The sequence below is a fragment of the Daldinia childiae genome, assembly GCF_008694065.1.
Source record: "Daldinia childiae strain JS-1345 chromosome Unknown Scaffold6, whole genome shotgun sequence".
NCBI lineage: Eukaryota > Fungi > Ascomycota > Sordariomycetes > Xylariales > Hypoxylaceae > Daldinia > Daldinia childiae.
The window spans coordinates 138,903-160,325 of record NW_022984647.1 but is presented as its reverse complement, the minus strand read 5'-3'; the positions used below and the strand labels follow the sequence as shown (position 1 = coordinate 160,325).

The 21,423-nt window shown below is 46.3% G+C and overlaps 8 protein-coding genes across 8 annotated transcripts; 3 read left to right on the top strand and 5 right to left on the bottom strand.

The window, feature by feature from the left end:
- Positions 1-106: 106 nt before the first annotated feature.
- On the top strand, positions 107-3,357 carry GL218_05958 (Alanine-tRNA ligase; the record flags this gene model as incomplete). Its single annotated transcript, XM_033582652.1, has 6 exons — positions 107-185; positions 320-492; positions 555-565; positions 633-657; positions 712-3,120; positions 3,181-3,357. 6 exons carry the CDS (start codon positions 107-109, stop codon positions 3,355-3,357), a joined length of 2,874 nt encoding a protein of 957 aa, XP_033433824.1.
- Positions 3,358-3,974: 617 nt separating this feature from the next.
- On the bottom strand, positions 3,975-5,507 carry GL218_05957 (NADH dehydrogenase [ubiquinone] complex I, assembly factor 7 like protein; the record flags this gene model as incomplete). The annotated part of the gene is made up of 1 exon (XM_033582651.1): positions 3,975-5,507. One exon carries the CDS (start codon positions 5,505-5,507, stop codon positions 3,975-3,977), a length of 1,533 nt encoding a protein of 510 aa, XP_033433821.1.
- A 383-nt stretch (positions 5,508-5,890) lies between these two features.
- Positions 5,891-7,225, top strand: GL218_05956 (Cysteine synthase 2; the record flags this gene model as incomplete). Its single annotated transcript, XM_033582650.1, has 1 exon — positions 5,891-7,225. One exon carries the CDS (start codon positions 5,891-5,893, stop codon positions 7,223-7,225), a length of 1,335 nt encoding a protein of 444 aa, XP_033433822.1.
- Positions 7,226-7,726: 501 nt separating this feature from the next.
- On the bottom strand, positions 7,727-8,814 carry GL218_05955 (Transcription elongation factor S-II; the record flags this gene model as incomplete). Its single annotated transcript, XM_033582649.1, has 3 exons — positions 7,727-7,735; positions 7,808-8,569; positions 8,683-8,814. The coding sequence occupies 3 exons, from the start codon at positions 8,812-8,814 to the stop codon at positions 7,727-7,729; spliced, it is 903 nt and encodes a 300-aa protein (XP_033433819.1).
- A 1,593-nt stretch (positions 8,815-10,407) lies between these two features.
- GL218_05954 (uncharacterized protein) lies at positions 10,408-12,293 on the bottom strand (the record flags this gene model as incomplete). The annotated part of the gene is made up of 2 exons (XM_033582648.1): positions 10,408-12,022; positions 12,085-12,293. 2 exons carry the CDS (start codon positions 12,291-12,293, stop codon positions 10,408-10,410), a joined length of 1,824 nt encoding a protein of 607 aa, XP_033433820.1.
- A 1,911-nt stretch (positions 12,294-14,204) lies between these two features.
- GL218_05953 (L-saccharopine oxidase) lies at positions 14,205-15,476 on the bottom strand (the record flags this gene model as incomplete). Its single annotated transcript, XM_033582647.1, has 1 exon — positions 14,205-15,476. The coding sequence occupies one exon, from the start codon at positions 15,474-15,476 to the stop codon at positions 14,205-14,207; it is 1,272 nt and encodes a 423-aa protein (XP_033433817.1).
- Positions 15,477-18,001: 2,525 nt separating this feature from the next.
- Positions 18,002-18,934, top strand: GL218_05952 (uncharacterized protein; the record flags this gene model as incomplete). Its single annotated transcript, XM_033582646.1, has 2 exons — positions 18,002-18,064; positions 18,125-18,934. 2 exons carry the CDS (start codon positions 18,002-18,004, stop codon positions 18,932-18,934), a joined length of 873 nt encoding a protein of 290 aa, XP_033433818.1.
- A 140-nt stretch (positions 18,935-19,074) lies between these two features.
- On the bottom strand, positions 19,075-20,873 carry GL218_05951 (Allantoate permease; the record flags this gene model as incomplete). Its single annotated transcript, XM_033582645.1, has 5 exons — positions 19,075-19,373; positions 19,463-19,510; positions 19,564-20,175; positions 20,223-20,595; positions 20,676-20,873. The coding sequence occupies 5 exons, from the start codon at positions 20,871-20,873 to the stop codon at positions 19,075-19,077; spliced, it is 1,530 nt and encodes a 509-aa protein (XP_033433815.1).
- Between the last annotated feature and the right edge of the window lie 550 nt (positions 20,874-21,423).

Sequence of the window (21,423 nt, the reverse complement as noted above, 5' to 3'; positions counted from 1 at the left end):
CGTATTATCATCTCGCTTACGTTTATCTCTTTCTCCTTCAAACGTATACCGATTTCGATTTCGATTTCGATTCTCGACAACAAGAGCATATAAAACCGTCGCCATCATGGGCGAGCCCAAGTGGACCGGCGTTGGCGTCCGCAAGACTTTCTTCGAATTCTTCGAGGAGAAAGGACACACTATAGGTACGCAACGCAACGCCACAATACCATTGCATGACGATTTATTACAACATGCAAATGCATCTTAATATATTCTTTCGATATCCCTCCACAAAATCTTATATCAAAATTTACTAATGTTCCTCTTTTTTTCCCAGTGCCCTCATCGTCTGTTGTGCCTCACAATGACCCCACCTTACTCTTTACCAATGCGGGCATGAACCAGTTCAAGCCCATATTCCTGGGTACCATTTCTAGTTCGGATGAAATGTCCAAGCTGAAGCGTGCCGTCGATACGCAAAAATGTATACGCGCTGGTGGGAAGCACAATGTATGATACCTCGCGACTCGGCCCTATTAACGTACTTGATTTTAATAACAGAAACTGCATAGGACCTCGACGAGTGAGTTTGATAACGGCTTTACTTGAACGCTATCGAATGTCTATACGTATGCTAATCGGAAATCCAGTGTCGGTAAAGACAGTTATCACCATGTAAGCACATACACCCATCTTCTATCTGTTTGCGTGAACTGACTTGAATCGTAGACATTCTTCGAGATGTTGGGCAACTGGTCCTTTGGTGATTATTTCAAGAAGGAGGCGATAGGATGGTCGTGGGAGCTTCTCACTAAGGTCTATGGGTTGGACCCCGAAAGACTCTACGTCACTTACTTCGAAGGCAACCCCGCCATGAACCTCGAGCCCGACCTAGAAGCCAAGGAATTGTGGAGATCTGTTGGCGTGCCCGAGGATCATATCCTACCTGGTAACATGAAGGACAATTTCTGGGAGATGGGCGACCAGGGTCCTTGTGGCCCTTGCAGCGAAGTTCACTACGACAAGGTTGGAGGGCGCAATGCTGCACACCTAGTCAACCAAGATGACCCCTTAGTCGTAGAAATCTGGAACAACGTCTTTATCCAATTCGATCGTCAGAAAGATGGCTCGCTCAAGTCGTTACCGGCGAAGCACGTCGACACAGGAATGGGTTTCGAACGACTGGTATCTGCACTTCAGGACAAGAGCTCGAACTACGCAACTGATATCTTTACACCCCTATTTGATAAAATCCAGGAAGTCACGGGAGCGCGGTCGTACACTGATAAGTACGGCAAAGATGATGTGGATGGAATTGATACCGCTTATCGTGTAGTCGCTGATCACATACGACTACTCACATTCGCCATATCAGATGGCGCCGCGCCTAACAATGAGGGAAGGGGTTACGTCGTTCGTCGTGTACTGCGGAGAGGTTCACGTTATGCTCGAAAGTATTTCAATGCGGAAATTGGTTCGTTCTTCTCTAAAATCCTACCTGCACTTGTCGACCAGATGGGCGAACAATTCCCAGAGATCGTTAAGAAACAGCAAGATATCAAGGAGATACTAGACGAGGAAGAAGAGGCATTTGCCAGGACGTTGGACCGCGGAGAGAAACAGTTTGAAAAGTATGCAGCTCAGGCACTCAACAGCGGGGCGAAGAAGCTCTCGGGAGCGGATGTTTGGAGATTATACGATACTTTCGGTTTCCCGGAAGATCTAACTAAGCTCATGGCCGAGGAGCGGGGTCTCGAAACTGACGAGGGCGAAATTGCCATTGCTAGAGAAAAGGCCCGAGAGGCTAGCAAGGCCGTAAAGGAAGCAGTGCAGACATTTGCAAAGTTGAACGTCCACCAAATTGCCGAATTAAAGGATAAATTGCAAGTACCTGTTCCGGACGACGAGCCCAAGTTTTTCAAGGGCGACACGACTGGAAAAGTTCAGCTTATCTACACAGGCACCGGTTTCATCAAGTCGACTAAGGACCTCCCCCCGAATACCGCCTTCGGTCTTTTACTGGACAGGACCAATTTCTACGCCGAGCAAGGTGGTCAGGTTGCCGACACCGGAAGAATTGTTATCGATGATGTCGCGGAGTTTGAGGTTCACGATGTTCAACAGTTCGGAGGATATGTAATTCACAACGGATTCTTAAAGTACGGAGAACTTAAGGCCGGGGATGAAGTTATCTGCGAATATGACGAGCTGAGGAGACAGCCTATTCGCAATAATCACACCGGCACGCACATTCTCAACCACTCTCTACGAGAAGTACTTGGCGAAGACGTCAACCAGAAAGGTTCACTAGTCGACCAAGACAAGCTCCGGTTCGACTTCTCACACAAGGCGGCAGTCAGTCTTCCCGAACTTAAGAAGATCGAGCATTTATCAAATGAGTATATCCGACAAAACTGCAAGATCTACTCTAAAGATGTCGAGCTCGACTTGGCAAAGAAGATCAACGGTGTTCGCGCCGTTTTCGGCGAGACCTATCCAAACCCGGTCCGAGTGGTATCGGTTGGTATCGATGTCGACATGCTACTCGAAGCACCGGAGAATCCCGAGTGGCGAAAGGTTAGTGTCGAGTTCTGTGGTGGCACGCACGTCGACCAAACTGGCATCATGAAGGATCTAGTCGTTGTAGAAGAGAGCGGTATTGCCAAAGGTATTCGCCGTATTGTAGCATATACTGGTGATGCCGCGCACCGTGTGCAACGTGAGGCTGAAGAGTTCTCTAAGCGCATCGTTGTTATCGATGCCCTACCATTTGGTCCCGAAAAGGAGGCCGAAGTTAAGCAGGCTACGGTAGATCTCAACAACCTCGTCGTATCTACCCTAACCAAAGAAGATCTAAAAACTCGGTTTGCAAAGGTTGTTAAGGCCGTCGTCGATGAACAGAAGAAGCGACAGAAGGCCGAGAGCAAGACTGCTCTCGATACCGTATCCGCTCACTTCGCTAAGGATGAGAATAAAGAGGCTAAATACTTTATTGGACACTTGCCTATTTCTGCTAACGCCAAGGCTGTTGCGGACGTCATGAATCATTTCAAGAGCAAGGACAAGGATCGGTCTGTGTACATTTTCGGTGGCAGCGAGACCGAGGGGGCTGTCGTGCATGGTGTATACGTCGGCACAGTAAGTCGAATTCACTCCCTTTATTTATCCCCGAAGAATGCTACTAACACACATGTCCAGCATCTCACGTCGCAGGGTGTAACTGCTGAGAAGTGGGCCGCAGCCGTCACCGAAGTAGTTGGCGGCAAATCGGGCGGTAAGGAGCCGACACGGCAAGGCCAGGGAACGAATGCAGACAAGATTGAGGATGCTGTCGCCGTCGCAGAGAAATGGCTTGCAGAGAAATTGAAAATCTGAAGCATTGAAGGTTCCATTTCACCTACCATGTATCGAGCTACATTACGTGTAGTTCGACAGACAAAGCTCAACAAATGAAGCCGAGACGGCATAAACGAGTGAAGCCCGGGAACTTCATGATTAGCTACTTGGAAAAAAAGGAGAAGAAAAAAACCGCTTTAAAGAGCGCTAGCTAGGGCTACGATAGGAAACCGCAAGGCTACGTAGAAAAAGAGTCTCTATTGGGATTCGGTGTTTTCTCCCTTATAAGTCTTGACTCATATGGTAACTCGTATGGGGGGAATGTATAAGCTGTTATAAGCCTACATGCATATGTACAAATAGAAGACGCTATACCTCAATCCAGTATAAATTTATTCGTGAAGTTGGTAACATTGTGCTACTTAATTAGGTTTATGATATTTAACGAGGCCGTCATCGTCTAATGTATACTTTTTTACGTATCGTGGTTGATTCAGCCAGCCATCAGATATAAGGCATATATACATGTATGTGCTATGTCATGCTATGACACGAGTCACTAACTAACATGACCTCTTCATCGCACTGTACCGCGACGCTCCTATTCTCATAATATGAAACATCTAGCATATCAACTAAACATCCAAGACAGCGCATCACACCGTGACCATAACACTAGCATTCCGATACCAACTTAACAACGGATTCTCTCCGCTGTGCGTTCTCGTATCCTCCACATACGCCCACGACCGCATAAACGCCTCGTGCCCCATAACCCGCGTTAGCTTCCCCGTCAAAGCGCGGTATACGGCCTCCATAACGTGGAAGTCCGTTGGGAATAATATATCGAAATACCCCTGGTGCACCAGCGGCGTCGACACGGGAACCATGCGGCGCTGGTACCGCGTCTGTACTACCGGCGCGTTGAGCCCGCGCACTGCGTCGGGTAGGGTGTGGAAATCGCTCGTTACTAGCCGGTGTGCGGGGAATGCGCGCTCTAGAATGTCGAAGAATTGCATTAGGCGTGTGGGGATGTACTCCGGGTCGCTGAGGTTGGGAGCGAGCGGTAGTTGCGTCTTGAGCCAGCGGGCACTGCGATTTGTGGGGTACGGAACACGGTACCGACCTCCTGTTGCGGCGTGCCGCACGCGTAGGAAACGAGCTGCGACAGGGTCGAGCACTGGCTCGTAGAACTCGTAGAAATCGCCGTGACCATCGATCAATACAGTTCCCTGGAGGGGCTCCTCGGTCCGCATGTCGTACCGCAGGACGTCGTGGGCGAAGTTGTCGAAGACCTCCATAGCTAAGAAAAAACAGGGGGACGGCACACGGGCGTCCCAGTCGAAAATGGATTTGTTGATAATCTCGACTTTGCTGGCGTGTCCGCGGGAAGCGGCTGTGGCGAGGAGTTGCGAGTTCTGGAGGGCGGCTAAGGACGACGAGATCTCGATGATCTTGTACTTGGTGCGGTCGTAGACGGTGGGCTCGATGTCCCGGATGTAGTCGAGGATGTTGAGCATAAGAGTGCCGCGGCCGGCGCCCATCTCGTAGATGATGAGGTCATGGTAAGGGTATGTCGTCATCAAGTAGTTGGATAGGAGGTAGCGAGCTATAGCCTCACCGTAATAAGGGCGGAATAGTTCGGTGGGGGTGTGCCAGAGCTGGCGGGTGTCGTCAGGGCGGCCCTCACTTTTATCCAGGGCGTCTTCGAATTCTGTATACCTCCGTCCTAGTTCATCGTGGAAGGTAGGCTCGTCGCGCAAAGAGTTGAAGTCGAAGGGCTCTCCGGGGCTGAAGATAACGACTTGCTTAGAGAAATAGCCGTAGTGGGGGTTGTATAAGCTATCTTCTATGAAGTCGCGCATGAGCATCTTAACTTTCCGTGGGCGTTCCCTTCGTGACCTTAGGTCATTCGCCGTCACCGTGGGATACGTCTTATATTCCTCCGACATATCCTCAGGGAATAACTCCGTCCTTTGTTGCCAATGGCTCTCCTTCTCAGACAACCCTTTTTTAGCTCCTCTAACCGTACTCCGGCTGGCCATGTGCCGCCTCTGCTGATGCTCGCACCGCTGTATTCTTCGGCCATGGTGGAGGCAAGACGACAATGCAGCAAGATTCCTCCTGAAAGGACAGGCCGGATGTCGAAATAGCTGGCGGAAGAGCTGGGCCACAATGGGGGAGTCCATGGCGTGGACTTTTGAGGTTGGCTGAGGTTCAGGTTTTAGCGCATCGCCGAAGCTTTTTCGAATAGTTGAAGTGGGTTCCACTTTTTAACCTACATACACTAGGTACTCCTACCCCCGTATATATAATATGTACCGAGGTACCTTCCATGCACACTTAAAAACCTTGTACATTATGTATATCGTAAGGTTCCCGACATGGCGTCACTTACGTATTTAGCCCTCTCAGCTTCTAAATGAGTAAGAAGTCACTTGATCAGAAATATAATTATCGTTAACTATCAATTTTATTATCCAAGTTAAAATGGGTTTGCTATGATAGAATCGGGAATTCAAAGCAGGCAGGACTACGAAGGAGGAAACAAAATAAGAAATATAAAAAAGAAATGTCTCTAAGCGACCACCCAAAGGCCTACGGCACTGCTGCCGTAGCCGTCGCATTCACCGCCGGGGTCTTCGTCACCCTTGGCTTCAAAGACCTGTACCCAGACTTAGAGCGGCGGTTTCAGCAGCGGGGTACACGGCGGATCCAACGCGGCGGCGGCGACACCCGCAGATCAAGTCTATTCTGGGGTGGTCCTGTCGAGCTCAAAGATCACGACTTACCAGAAACCGTGGTCCCACGCGATGATGGTGTTAGTGACGGTATTGAGGGGTGCATCGGGCGGACGCCGTTAATCCGGATTCATAGCCTCTCCGAAGCCACGGGGCGTACTATTTTAGCCAAGGCCGAGTTCCTCAACGGAGCTGGCAATAGTCCTAAGGATAGGGTCGCGCTTAATATGATCCAAGTTGCTGAGGAGGAAGGGTTTCTAAAGCCTGGGCGTGGTGATACTATTTATGAGGGTACCGTTGGAAGCACGGGCATTAGCATTGCGGCGCTGGCACGCGCCAAGGGATACCGCGCACATATTTGCATGCCAGATGACCAGGCTCGTGAGAAATCAGATCTATTACACCATTTAGGTGCGACAGTTGAGCGCGTTCCCGTGCAGCCTATTACATCTCCTGAGCACTTCGTGAACCTAGCACGGCGTCGGGCAGCAGACCACACAAACTCCAGCGCCGACTCCAGCGTCGGCTTCTTCGCAGACCAATTCGAGTCTCCCTCTAACTGGCAAGCGCACTTTAAAACCACCGGCCCAGAGATCTACGCGCAGACTCACGGACAAATCGACGCCTGGGTAGCAGGCGCCGGCACCGGGGGCACCATCTCGGGAGTAGCCAAGTACCTAAAAGAAGAAGCCAAGCTCAAAAAGCTAAAGGTAGTGCTAGCAGATCCGCAGGGCAGCGGGCTGTACAATAAGATCCGACATGGAGTCATGTACTCGTCTACGGAGAAAGAGGGCACACGGCGGCGACAGCAAGTCGATACGATAGTAGAGGGCGTAGGAATCAACCGGATCACGGAGAACTTCGAGGCCGGGCGGGACCTGATCGATACGGCGGTACGAGTAACGGACGAGCAAGCGTGTAAGATGGCACGGTGGTTAGTCGAAAACGACGGAATCTTCTGCGGCAGTAGTAGCGCCGTAAACTGTGTTGCTGCTGTTGTAACAGCGCTTTCGCTTCCTAAAGGTAGCCAAGTCGTCACTGTGCTATGCGATTCCGGAACGAGGCACTTGAGCAAGTTCTGGAAGCAGATTGCAGAGATGGGTCTGGAAGACGAGCCTAAGCCGGATAATTTATTGGCTCTACTAGGTATCGAGAAGCCAAGATGAGGGGGATATATCTATTTACGGTACCGCCCGATACGGGCCTAGGTTACAAAGTACATGGGATTACTAGCTTCTTGTTGGGCGAATTCCCGATCGATGTCATTGATCTATGGTACAACAGGTTGCCTAACATCTAAGCCACTTGGTATGGGGTAGATAGGGGGGAACATATTACGTTTGCAAACAAAGCCAGCCCTTGATCTCGGAACTGCGCTGAGTTGTTGAAAAAAAAAATATTTAAAAAATTTAACGTCTTCCAGCCTGGTCAACGAATAGAGTCCTTAACTCCACGCAAGCTCAAACTCAAACGCAACCAATCTCAAAAATAAAGCAACCTGGTCGTCGACCTAATCCGAGACGCCTGCCATGAGACACCTGCCATCTATGATGCCACGGCGCGTAATGCTTATGTACCTCATGCAATTTCATGAGAGACCGTATCCATGCTACGATTTGGAAAGACCAAACTAGGTAAAGATAGGTAGATAAGCCAAGACGTAGTGATCAAGAGAACTGCACAAAATAAGTTAGTACGCGTATCACTCGGAAAAAATACAAGTAGAAACATAGAAGCTCTAAACTTACCTTCCAACGCTTTCCGCAGTTCATACACTCACAGAAAGTCGTCATCGGTTCATCAGCACTGCGCGTCTGAGCCTGCGTGTAGCTGACCATCTTCTTTTTGCAGTTGCCGCACTCAAGGCTGTCGCTAATACTCTTTTCGACCATGGGGACCTGGGCCTTCTTCATATTTTCGAGCTCCAGCTCGGCGTCAGCCTTTCGCTGCTGGGCAGACATGAGCTCCTTGGAGGTCATGACGACGAAGCGCTCGGCGGCGATGGCTCCCGACATGACGTTGCGGCCCAGTTCGGCATTGGTCTTGACCTTGAGGTTCTGGAATAAAGACCTTATCTTTTCCTTATACTCCTTGGTCTCGCCCTTGTAGGCCTTAAAGGCGGCCTGCTCGACCTCGGCGGCGCGTGTGATAACGCTATCCTCAGACTCGCGAGAGCGGTACGCAAGGCCATTGTAGAGAAGCCCGATACAGTTGTCGCGGACCTGGGAGCCGGTGCGGTTGATGTCGACCTTGTCCGTCTTATAGTTGCGCTTTTCCAAATCACCCTCATAGGCCTTCTTGTTTCCCGCAAGGGGCTTCGGGGCAGGCGAAGCAGCTTTGGATGCAGGGGACACGGAACCCTTTGGTGCTTTGGCGGAATGCAGGCCCTTGGATTTCTTCTCCAACTCGATGCCTTTCTTCCACTTCGCAACCACTTCCGTCGCAATCTTGGCGATGTCCTTGTTCGCATTTCCTCGAAGCTTTCCTACCACAATACCCGCCTTAGTAGTCTAGTATATGTTAGTATTAGCGCAAGTAGTCGAGACAGATCAAATAGTGAATGGTATAGGGGGGGAATGGAGGGGCAAAATAAAGTAATAGAACGAATAGGTATATGACTTACGCGCAGCATTTCTTCGGTCGGCGAAGCAGATCTTAGGGACTCGATAATGCTAATGATAGCAGAAGCGGGCTCATTGGACTGAGCGGCCTTGTGAAGGGCCTTGACGCGCGCATCGAGTTCTCTCTGATCCATGATGGGCGAATTATGTGGTTTTCACGTATCGGTAAAATTGTAAAAAATAAGTAGGAATCGGCGGTGATGAGAAAGTATTCGCAGTCGAAATCGGCGACGAGGTGGGGAAAGGGTAGAGGTTCAACAAGAGGCCAATGCGGCTTAAGTAGCTATCAAAATCGGTTGGCGCAGTAGACCTTGTTGGTATGTGACGTATATGTGAGTAACTTTTCTTCCAAACGCTTGGAAGTTTGTGTGAGAGACCTCAAAAGGTCAAACGAACAAGGCTCCGGAAAAGAGAATGAAAATGTTAAGAATGAAGCTTCTTCAAAAGCCGTTCACGGGTCTCCTTGGGCAGCCGCAACCACCTGCACTGATAGAACCGACGCACAGACCACTTACTTTATAATATTCTGCCGGTGCTTAACCGGTCCAGTCGCAAGATTTAGTCTTATCGATATGTAAGTCTAAATCTCCGTTAGACGGATGGTAGTTATTAGGTACTTTCTTATCTCCGAGTTAAATTTTTGGTGTTACTTCATGTTATTTCAAATGCTTTAGCACGTGCTTCCTTTCCTCTTCATAAATCCCAACGTCAAGATTACTTCAGCTTAAATAGAGCTACGATATACTATATACTATTGTTAGAACCCAATATAGGAACAAATAAAAAAAATTAATTCGTTTTATTATATATTCTTACCCATTTTTGTATTAACATTTATATTTACTTCTATTTTCCAATATTTCAACAAAGCGAGCATGTACATGGTGGGAAACAATTCCTTTGCCATGCCAATAACTGTGAACCTATCTAAGACTATACTGCTTGTGTAACTTTTGTCCCGGGTGTCTCAGTAATCCCAGGATGAACCATTAACAGAATGAGGTAATAGTATTAACTGAATGTGTAACCCCTGACAGAATAATTCTGTACATAGAGAGGACAGAAATTAAGGCTACCAGCGGAACCAGAATGATAGGTATGGCTCGTAAAACTATTACGCAATCCCAGGTCCAGCTCTTCGTAACTAGTTACCCTTTAGCTAATACTATACACTTATTTGACATTGCTCTCTGACAATTAATTTAGGTGGCTATAGGTAAGAGTGTAATCATATACCTAGGAACTCTAAGCATATTTATTATTCCTCTATTTAACTTAATTTCTTACACTATCTCCCTTTCTTCTTCCGCGTAATAGCTACCTAGGCTGACTCAGGTACAGAAATTGATACGTTACTCGAGGTACCGAAAAATCTGCATATCGAACTATCAGGCGCCCTCTGATTTTCAATAACGAAAGTGGCAAATCAAAAAGCAGTACAAAAATATGAAGATAAAAAAGAAAGTCTTCATTGATGTCTATTCTCTCAAATACGGATAGCAAAATGACTAGCTAAATATTGGTAAGCTCCTCTCTGAAGAGTATCAAATTCATAGGGTCACCAAATTTGGTACATGCAAAGTCCCCTAACTACTCCAAATCACTTTACTATTCCAGAGGATAAGCCCTCGCGGTCCAACTCAATGAGTTTCTCCGGGAAAAAAACAGGCCTCTCAAAGGGCATTCCAAGAGTTTCAGGACAGAGAACAGCACACAAGATACTGCGGCTATAAGCCAAATATATCCGGGTACTCAAACTCGGCATCTGCAGCAGCAGCGTTGTCCTCCTCGAATAGATCGTTTAGTTGGTAGTCAAGATCACCGCCGTGATTATTCAAGAAATCCTGGATTATGTCGATTTCCTCGGAGTCTTGAGGGTCTTGAGGATCTTGGGGGGCTTCAGGGGCTTCAGGGGCTTCGGGGGCTTCGGGGGCCTGGGGGGTCTCGGCGGTTTCAGGGGCTTCGAGATCAAATGTACATTTCTCAGCCATAGTTGAAGTAACTAAACCAGCATCTTGGTTGGCAGGGTTCTGATCAACCTGAAAGTCATTTCCAGCGTCAAGTCCGAGGCCAGGTCCAGAGCTGTCCGTCGGAACCTGGTCTTGGCCGTAGCTCAATCCGACCTCGTCGGAGAAGAAGTTGCTGGTAATTTCGTTCAGGTAACTGTCCCAAGAGGGCTCCAGTTCCTGAACCGATCCGACCGACGCGCTTTGGTTTCCGTTATCGTTCATCAAGGTAGAGTCCTCCTTCGTATCAGTCTTACGCTTCTTCGAAGCCGGCTCGTTTGCCATCGGCTTGTATTCCTGTGCTCCGGTATGCCCCATATTTTCAGCAGGAATGCCCACATTCACTTCATCATTGGGTCGGGGTCGCTTGAGAGAAGTACCATGTGTGGGAGCTTCTAATGCCCGCGATGCTGAGTTCTGTCCCATCGGCGGCATCAGCCTCTTGATCCTATCAGCCGTCGGAATTGGCTGTGTCGAGGCTGGCTGTGTCGGGGCGGGTCGGGCAGTCTGAGGTATAATACCTCCCCCGCTTGCTCGGCTAACAGGCTGGTATCTGTTTGGAGTCGCTATCTGACTCACTTGGCCAGGAACCGGCCTGGCCGGTGTCCCCATATCCATGGCAGTGGGTCTGTTCTGTCCTGTATATGTACGTTGTTGGGTCATGCCTAAGGACTTTCTTTGCATTGCGATTTGGTTCTGGAAGTTCCTCGCTGCTTCATTCACCACAACATTGCGATTTACCCGTGTCATAGCGCCGTTACCATTTGTTCGGACCCCATCAGCAGCAACCGGCCTCGCTTTCGGCGACATAATTGCTTCCTGTCCAGCGCTAATCGTGGACCAAACGGCCTTCGGGACCGAGGAAGCAGGAGTGTTGCGTACTGTCGTGCTTTGCTGAACTCCCTCACGCATGCCGGCTCGTAGAGGTACTGACGGGGTGGCTAGAGGATGGGGGCTTTGCTGCTGAAGTAACGGGCCAAATTGTGATGGACGATGGTAAGTGATTGGAGTAGGAAGCGCAGTGGATGTGGCAATTGGTGTTCCATGGATACTGGCAGCTGATTCTGAGCCCTGATACGATTTCGTTCCCATGGGAACAGTAGCCAGATTCGGGTAAGGAGTTATAGGTGTCGGTAGGTTTGTGGGCGAAGTATCGCCGGGACCAGCTGGCTCCTCACTCACTTCCAAAAATCCCTTTCCACTACAATGGTGGCAAAGGACGCATTTGCTCTTTCTATTTTGTACAGCAGTTTGTGTCGGCTCTGGACGACTGGTCATAGCCTTCGAGACACGGTCCTTCGTAGGATCATGGTAGATGATGTTTCCTTTCGGGTTGCTAAAAGTATAAGTTAGTTATTTTATATTCTTTAACTTACACCCGCGTCATTGATAACTTACCCAAACTCCGCACTGCTGCCGAAGTGATCGGTGATGTACTTGATCTGAGCATATTTGACGGGGTTTCCAAAATTAGGAAATTTCTGGACAAACAGCTGAGCCGTCTCTTCGTACAGCGCCCTCTTCTTTCCTCGGGGAACTGGCTCCGTCGGAACTGTCCTCTCGAGGACAAACTCGATCATCTCATCAGTGTATCTGTAGCTCGTCATGGTGCCGACAATTTACTCTAGAATTTTGTGTTAACCGCGCGGATGAAATGTGAAATATAATTTTTTTATTGGTGGATAGGATGTCTATTTGAGATGACGAACACACCTTGATTGAAGAATAAATTTTGTTGTGGTCTGATTTAATTAGAAGAGGCTGGAGGTGGGAGTAGCAAGCAACGTTTTTGAGGTTTGTCTGTTAAGTGACTTCCGTCGGTACTTGCTGCTTTGTGGTGAAGAAAAGAGGAAGGAAAAGCGAAAACTCCTTGATTTTATACTTCTTTAAATAATAATCAATTTGTCTCCTCGGGTACGGTTTGGTATACTCGAGGGTGCTTGTCGAGGGTAGTTGTCGGGCGGAGAGTAGGTATGCAGATTGAATTGATAATCTGACTGGATAGAATCGGATGAATATCCCTAGTGGGGAAATAATAAAATAGAAGTTGAATGAATGATAGGTAATTTTAGAGGTAATTATCGTAGGTTGAAAAGCGGTGACGATTTTCTAGATTGGCGAGACTACGAGCTGAATCTTGAAGAATAGATGTATTTTCGACGCAAATTGTATTGTGAATACGTAGAAAATAGAGGGGAAATAGGTAGAATTTCCTTTAGAAACGTGAATGCGGATTTTAATTGTGTGCGAGTGGTTGGTGGTTGGCGGTTGCAAATATTTTTAAGGAATCAATTGCACGAGTACCTGAGGAAGTGTTAAACCCCCCCCGTACCTGACAACGTTCAAACAATGTCACAAGTCGAGATAGCAACAATCTACGGACCTACCCCTCATATCTAAATTAATAAATTCAACGCATTTTGAAAGGTATGGCTATATCGGTTATGCTACAAATCTCCACGACTCTATTTCTATAATATAGAGACAAACCATCTAAATTATATTTTCTATTCTCTAATAGCAATTAGGTATCTATGATATGAAAAAAATTACTATTTTATTGGATCCAAATATCAAGAATAGAAGAACGCCACTTAATATAAACATATTTACTGGTATGTTTAGTAGAGTCATAACCTTGCGATATTTGTAGTAGTAAGAGTTTATGTAATCAATAATTAGGGGCAGTAGTAAACGAATTAAAATGATATCTGAGTGAATATAACAGCCAGCCTAGCTAGCGCATAATTGCTATGGGGAGTAATCCTTCATATATATAAAGCAACCATTCGTATAAAAGATATCAGGTAGGTAAGGAGCCATAACAAGTGAATGGGTAATCACGCCAGCTAGCTACTAGTAATAATACCTATCTAGGATAGTTTCCTCGAGACGTAATGCCTTTGGAGAGTGTTGTAGTCACAGATAGTTGTAGATGATAGATGTTTATAAGGTAAAGTGACTGGAGATTACATCTTCAATCTCTCGCTTGAATTATCTATTTTCTCTAATAGGAGGGACCAATGGTAAGAATTATGTAATCTCTGAAATATTGTTAGATATCTACGAGGAGGCTATTTAAAATAATAGGTAACCTAGGTAGCTAATTAGATAATATCGTAGCTGTCACTCAAGCTTTACGCCCCTTTAGGGGGTCATATTAGTCACGTGACTTAATCACATCCAATAGGATCGCTAGAGTATATATATTATATATTTTCCCGGGGACAATACAAAAATGTTATAAGTGGATTTTATTTAATTTTATTTAATTTTCGTTAATATTGAACTAAGTTGGGAGAATATCATGATCCCGATAGGAACTGGGAGTAAATGGAGTGAAAAGAGAAAACTGACAGGCATAATTCGTGAAGTAATTCGAACAGGATTGGGTTAGCCTCGAGTCCAGGTAATAACTACCTATTATAGATACATAGGCATATAAAAAGCAATAGTTCAACAACTAGTTGGCTTCAAGGTTCCTAGTCGTATAAAATTTATGAGGATAAATTTCAAGTTTATAGCTTTGCCTTGGTTATTTTCGGATCTCTCCGTATATCCTTCACCTCCTTAAAATCCATTGTCTGACCAACCCTCCAGCTAATGTCTGCCGCCGCCGCATCGCTCCCCTCTTTCCATCGCCACCGCGCGTTTTCTTGACGTCCTGTCTCCAATACATTCTTCACCCACTTCCCAACAATTGGTAGCATCTTGAACGCATGTGCCGAGTCCCCTGTAACTACGACTAATCCCTTCTTCCCTGGCACAAAGTCAATCACATACTCGCTATCTGCTGTGTCTGCACACCAACACACCCGTCTTCTGATCAACGGTTTGTCCGCTAGCCCAGGCAGTGTCTCTCGCAGCAGCCGCCTTATCATGGCTTCGTCGACGGCGGGGATAAATTCGTTGTCGTCTGGCGGGAGGGACAGCCCGGACGATGTATCGTAATTGGTATACCCCGCCATAGAAGGGCAGATCTTCAGGAGATTAGTACGGCGGTCCGGCTCGAAGAAGAATCCCAAGTCTCGCGCATACGTCACGGGGATGCCGCGCAGCCGCGCCGCTTCTTCGGGAGTGAGCTGTATATGGGCTAGAGGTGAGGCTTTGGCGACCACCTGTCTCTTAATCTGAGGCAAGATCGAGCCAAGCGATGCTCCGAGTGCTAGGACTATCATAGAGGCGCTGTAGTGCTTGCCAGCGGCGGTGATCGCACCTGTGCAGATATCCCCCGAGTATGTTAGGGCTTGGGCCGTCGAGTTAAGGTGGATTTTCACGCCCAGCGCAATACATGCTGAGTATACAGCCATTAAGGAATCAGCTGCAGAGGCATATCCGGCGAAACTATTGAAGTAACCCTTCCATTGCATGGGGCCGCTGAAGGCAGGGGCAACTTTGTGGATATCATCCCGCGAGATGACAGGTGTGATTTTATTCTTAAACGCTGGATGCTGGCTGATGGAGTCAAGCGCCTTCTGGAGAGATTTCTTAGATTTCTCAGGGGCAGCAGCCGAATTGCAGAGCAAGTAACCTGTCTCGTGATAGTACGGCGCGAATAGGGGAGATTTCCAGGCAGCCATAGCCTCAAGAGCTAGCTCGGCGTAGAAGGGGTCTTCATACTCGGCGCGTAAGATTTTATTTAGGTCATTACCGGCGGAGAGCTCTGGAGGGAAGGTAGAAGATTTCTCGAGTATAGTTATGTTGGTGTAACCGGCCTTGGCGAGATGATAGGCTGTTGATAGACCAAAAGTGCCGGCACCTAGTAAGAGGATTGAAGTTTGCTTATCCATCTCTATAACTAGTAGCAATGTTTAAGTAGCGATATGGTTCCAAAGATATCATTTAGGAATTCATATTGAAATATTCCCTTCTTTTACTCTTATTTTGTCGATGAGGAGCAATCCATCTGCCTTCTATCGGTGCGGTTTCGGGAGACCTTCTGACGACCTCGGACATTTTTACGTATAGTTAGTCATCTAATAGTTTGTACTACACACCTTGGGATCCTGATGTTAATAAATCGACTATTAAGATGAACTAATTCAAGGTTTCGTCATTATACACTTGCGATTGGTATGTAGAATAGAGGTAACGGCAAGCGACGTGCATCTGCCAAGATATAATATCGTGGGGAAGTGGAGATTTATATTAATTGGAGAAAATGAAGACACAGTGCGACGAGGTAGAACTAGGTATACTAGGACTACTCGGTTGGGGTAAGAAAATGCCGACGGGAATGCCAGGGGTAGGTGTAACCTTACACGAGAATAATAATCAAGATTAGTTATCGCCGTTATCTTCACCTTAACACTTCCACATATCCACTAGTACGGTGGACTATTAGTCCAACTGTGCCAAAATCAAGAAAATGGGTGGGAGCTGTCCAAAAAGGGTAATTTAGTAAGCAACGCTAGGTGCACAGTATCCTGAAATACCTGAAATTAAGATTTTCTATTATTTTATTTTTTATTATATAGTTATCATATATATACGTACATACGATACGACTTATACACCAAAATAACTTTACGAATATCTTGTTTCAAAGATTATAATTGGTATTATTTTATAGCCTTAATTAATGCGAAAATAACAATCCAAGTTGCATGTTTGTAAGATACGTATTGGATAGTTGGCTTGTTGTTGAAATATTTGTGGCCTTTTTAAGATGTTAGTCTTGAAGGGTATCACGTGTTATCCTCTCGACACAACACCTACTTGATATTAATACTAGTATAATATGCCTGTTTGAAGACATATAAGGATGCAACTTGAATAGTTATTTTCGCATTAATTAAGGCTACAAAATGATACCAATTATAATCTTTAAAATAGGATATTCGCGAAGTTATTACAGTGTATAAGTTGTATCCTGTATATTTACGTATTTGTATATATTTAAGGTTAAAGTAAAGGTTGAATCTTATTGGGGAAAGGGAAAGTAGCCTGCAATGTATTGAATAATGCTTATATTTTTGAATATCTTTACGAATTCAAGGTCGAGTTATATAAGACCTGGGTTGAAATTTTTGTCTTTTTTTAATAAAAATACCAATACTAATTTTAAGTAATTCGAACCTATATTAGTAAAGTTATCCCCATATAAAAGGTATGTATTACCTTATAAATTGTGTATATAGTAGAAATAGCCGAACTTATACTGTAATCTTAATGTTACTATTACCTTATTTGATATAGTGCGACTGACTTTTTTGATTTTGGCACAGTTGGACTAATAGTCCACCGTAACTAGGTTAGGTAGTCTGATAACAAACGATGCAGTCCGAATTGGAGAACAACGGTATCTACCTATGTACCTAACCTACTACCTACCTAAGATACCTACATAGGTACCTAAGGTAGTGTAAAGTCGGGATCGAAACATGAGTGGAGTAACGTTGATGGATTGCCCCGACTTTACGACTCCTCTTCTAAGTCCTAACAGATAGTTTAGGTCTTGTCGTTGTGAGATACCCGCAAATTCAAAGTATACAGCAAGGTGACGACGATATATGCATCATAATTACCTACTGTAATCAATCTCACATAGCTACCACTATTGGCCCCTGTCTACATCAGAGGAGAATGGCGTCCAGTACGAAGAAAGAGCTGCGAACACGGAGTGGTTGTCGGAAGTGTCGAGGTGAGAGATACCACCCTTTTCACTGTTCCCATGGCCAGAAACCCCTGACATATTTCTTTAGAGAGACGTGTTAAGTGCCCAGAGCAGCACCCCATATGTGGACACTGTAGAAGACTGGGTTTCACTTGTCGGTACGAGGTTAAATTAAGCTGGCAACATGTCATCTTGTTTGAGGAGTACGACAGCCATGTTCCACGGGGATTACCTGAAGACCTCTTATTCTCTATTGAAAGTTGGATGTTCCTGAATACAGTTCAGGCCGACTTCAATTCACACGATGCTCAAACAGGCCTCAAGGACCAAGTAGATTCCCTTTCGACCCGGGCTAAAAACATCCAACCCGAGGTAGACATATTTGCACTATACCCTCACTACCTTTCTCCATTTCGTATAGGAAAAGCCGAGAGTTATCTATGGAGTTACTTCAACGACTGTATGACTCCACAGATAGTCATAGACCCCAGCTTCAACCCGTATAGAGATATTATTTTAAGGATGGCAACTTATTCCCAAAATGGTCCTCTATTCCATTGCGTGTTAGCTGCTGCAGCAAATCAGTTGCAGAGTACTGGCCGCAACGAATATGAAAATGTCATGTGGCTTCACAGAGCCAAGGCGTTACGCCTCCTGAGGACCTCTATTAGTCACTTAGCTTTGGAAGAAGCATACGAAATGAGTTGTGATACTTCTAAAGATCAGGTCATTGCATCGACTCTCATGTTAACCTTCTTCGAAGTAAGTGATAAATGTAGTAATTTGTTATAATAATTATACGATGCTAATTTATTGGAGAAGATTTCAAAGGACTGTTCCGATTCATGGACTGTGCATGCCGACTTTGCGCGTAGTTTTCTCTCTTCTCGCCTGAGAGACCGTGATAGTCTGAATACAGAGCAGGAGGCCCTGCTCTATTTTGCCGTGACCTACTTCGTTTCGCACGATATCCTGGCGGCAACTGGGGGCACGCTTATGGAAGCGACTGAAATGGTTACTGGAATGTGCAAATCGGTGGATAAGTCAACCATCCTGGCGCTGACTGGTTGTTCAAGAGACCTGCTCATCCTGATTTCCGAGATTAACCAGATGAGTTCTCTGGTTGGAGAGTCGGATCGGAAGCAACTTCCATCCTTGATACAACAACGTCGAGACAATGTCGAGAGGCTTCTTCACCAATTGCACCAAGATGTTCCTGAAGAATTTGGTTCATTTCAGTCTGAGTTTGCTATCGTTGCTGAGGTAAAGCGACTAGCAGCTATTTTATATCTCTATTCGAGAATCGATAGCGCCGGGCCGCATGAACCACATATGGTCCGAGTGACGTCCCAGATCCTATCCCTTATCCCTAAAATTTCCCTCCGTACCCATACGGGTCTTTGGCCTCTATTCATAGTAGCTACACTAGGCATCCGCCCGGAATGCGATGAAGATAGGAAGTTTCTCTTGGGTCAACTCGCTGCGCTTCAACAAACGAGGCAACTGGCGAGCGTGAAGAAAGCCAGATTGATCATCGAAGACGTATGGAAATCTCGAGACCTGCGGCCCAATGAATCACGAGGGTGGAGCATTTTACAAGGGAGGAGACACGGTGCCATCAGCTTGGCATAATTTATTGCTATGTATAGCTAACCACCTAGTTTAAGAGAGCACTCTTACACAAACCCAGAACTTGACGAGCCACTTCATTACCAACATGTCCGGACCTCAAAAACCATCCCTCAGCCTCAACTAGACACTACTAGGGAGATCTAGGTGGTATACCGGAATTCGCGCTGTTTCTTATCTGTGATATCGACGAAGCCCTCGTTGGTACCTTCGTGAACCCCCTCTGGCTTGCCATACTTACGGTCCCTGTGCTTATTCTCCCAGGATCCAACAAGCCAGTATGCCATAAGAATCAGCATGCAGGCGCAGTAGCTAACTAACATGGCTATTACGCTGGTAGCGTACTTGGGTGCTTCGTTGCTTCTGAAGGTCTGGGGACCAATGAGATTTCCTGCAGCATATCCTATTGTCGCAAGACTATATGTCACCGCCTTTTTAGTCACTGGGATTTCGCATGTTAGCGTATAACTCCGCATAATGGTATTTATCCACGTCAGGATTCGGTTAATGGATTTAGGGGTGATCACTTACTACCAGCGGTGTTTGCTTGAATAAGGGATATAGCAACAACGTAGGGCGCTATAATTATCAGTAAGTATAACCCACAGGAACGCATCAAGTACGGAACTTACGCCAGTAGAAATACATAAAATATAGTCCCACCATTTGGCCAGGGATATTTGTTCGCGGCAATCCATATACCAAGGCTGTTCCGAAGATGGGGAGTAGCAAGGCCAGAGCTGCAGTTAGAGCCCGCCGGTTATGCCATTTTGCAGCGATATATGAGAAACCCCAAGCACCACCCGTAGCTAAGACGCCGAATGGCATCGTCAAGAGACTTGATACCAAGGGGCTGTAACCCAAGTTGTTGATAATGATCGATCCGAAGGCTTGGAGGCCGCCATTAGGGATGTTGATAACAATATTGAACAAGACAATAAGCCAAACTTTAACATCAGTAAGAGCTTCCCAAACCTGGTCCCACTTCCATACCCTGTTGGCGATGCCGGTTCGATTCGCAGCTAGCCGCTGTGTGGCGTGATATCTTTGCTCCGGAGTGAGGAAAAAAGCATTCATGGGACTGTCAGGTAGAACAAACCACAAAAAGACCGAATATATTACGTTGATCGAGCCGGTGAGAAGATAAAGGTACTGCCATTTCAGTAACGGAGCATCGTCGGGGATATATCCTATAACCCAAGCGAAGAAGCCGTTGAATATTGACGAGAAGTATGCAAAGATGACTGAAGAGTTAGAAACATTGGCTATTTTAGAGGGGCTCGATACTTACTTCCATTCCTCGGAGGCTGCTCTTCCTTCTTATAGAAAGATGCGACGAGTACCGTGAAGCAAGGAGTCGAGACTGCTTCGAGGAATCCCAACAAGAAGCGCAAACCCATAAACCCAGACCACGTTCTGCACGGTGCATACATGAGGGTGCAGATGGACCACAGTAGGGAACCAGTTGCCAGCAATTTTCCTGGAGGAAATCGCTGGATCAGATAGGAGGTTACTAGCAAGCCAACTAGTGTACCTAATGGTAGAATACTGCCCAACCAGCTGTATTGCTGGCCCACCATGCCATTGTCCTTTTGAAATCCGTATAGAGAAGCTGTTCCTATTTCCACTTTATCGACGGCAGATAGGGTCGCACAGAATACTAGCTATAGGGAATAACGTCAACGTGAATTTCTACTAGAATATTGACCTTAAGGGGTATTTGCTCTCGTCGAATAGGACATACCAAAGGAATCATCCAAGCATCAATCTTTTTCACAATCTTTTTCTCCTGCTCAGGAGTCATGGGCCCGAATTCTTCATGATTAGCTAGATATTTTGCTGCCTCATCCAAAGCTCGGTCGTCGACTGTCTTTGTGGTCTCGCCGGCCACGGCCGAAGTGACTGGCTGAATAGACTCGTCCCTCTTAAAGTCTAGAGACATTATGTCGAATGATAAGTAGAGTTGAGATGAATAATGCTGCTAGGTCTATTTTCAAAAGCTGCAGATATCTAATGCATATCCACTCCAAAAATATCCGATTCATTTCCAAGGCTTTATAGATGAGGTGAGCCTACGACTCCCCTCGACTGGTACTTGGAGCTTATCAGTCCAGGATTGGTGTCGCCAAATCCTAGATAGGCTCTGGGCTTGAGCTACAGATTCCTTGTATGACTCCACATCTCTCTCTCTCTCTCTCTCTCTCTCCTCGCAGCCGTTGCTTTTATTAGCTATCGAGAATCTTTAGCACTAAAAAGGAACCTCCCCCTGTCCTATATTCGTCGGGATGAGTTAAGTCACTTCTAACCCACCTAAACCAAAAGTGGAATCCTATCCTACCCTAAAATCAATCCAGTTTTGTCCTAATCTACTAGCAATATATTATCAATGGGGTGACTATTTCGGGAGAATTCTTCAAATATGATTGGTCAAGCCCGTATCGGAAGTGACCTGTCATTCGGACTAAAAATCCGGGAGGAAGCTCGAATCGACG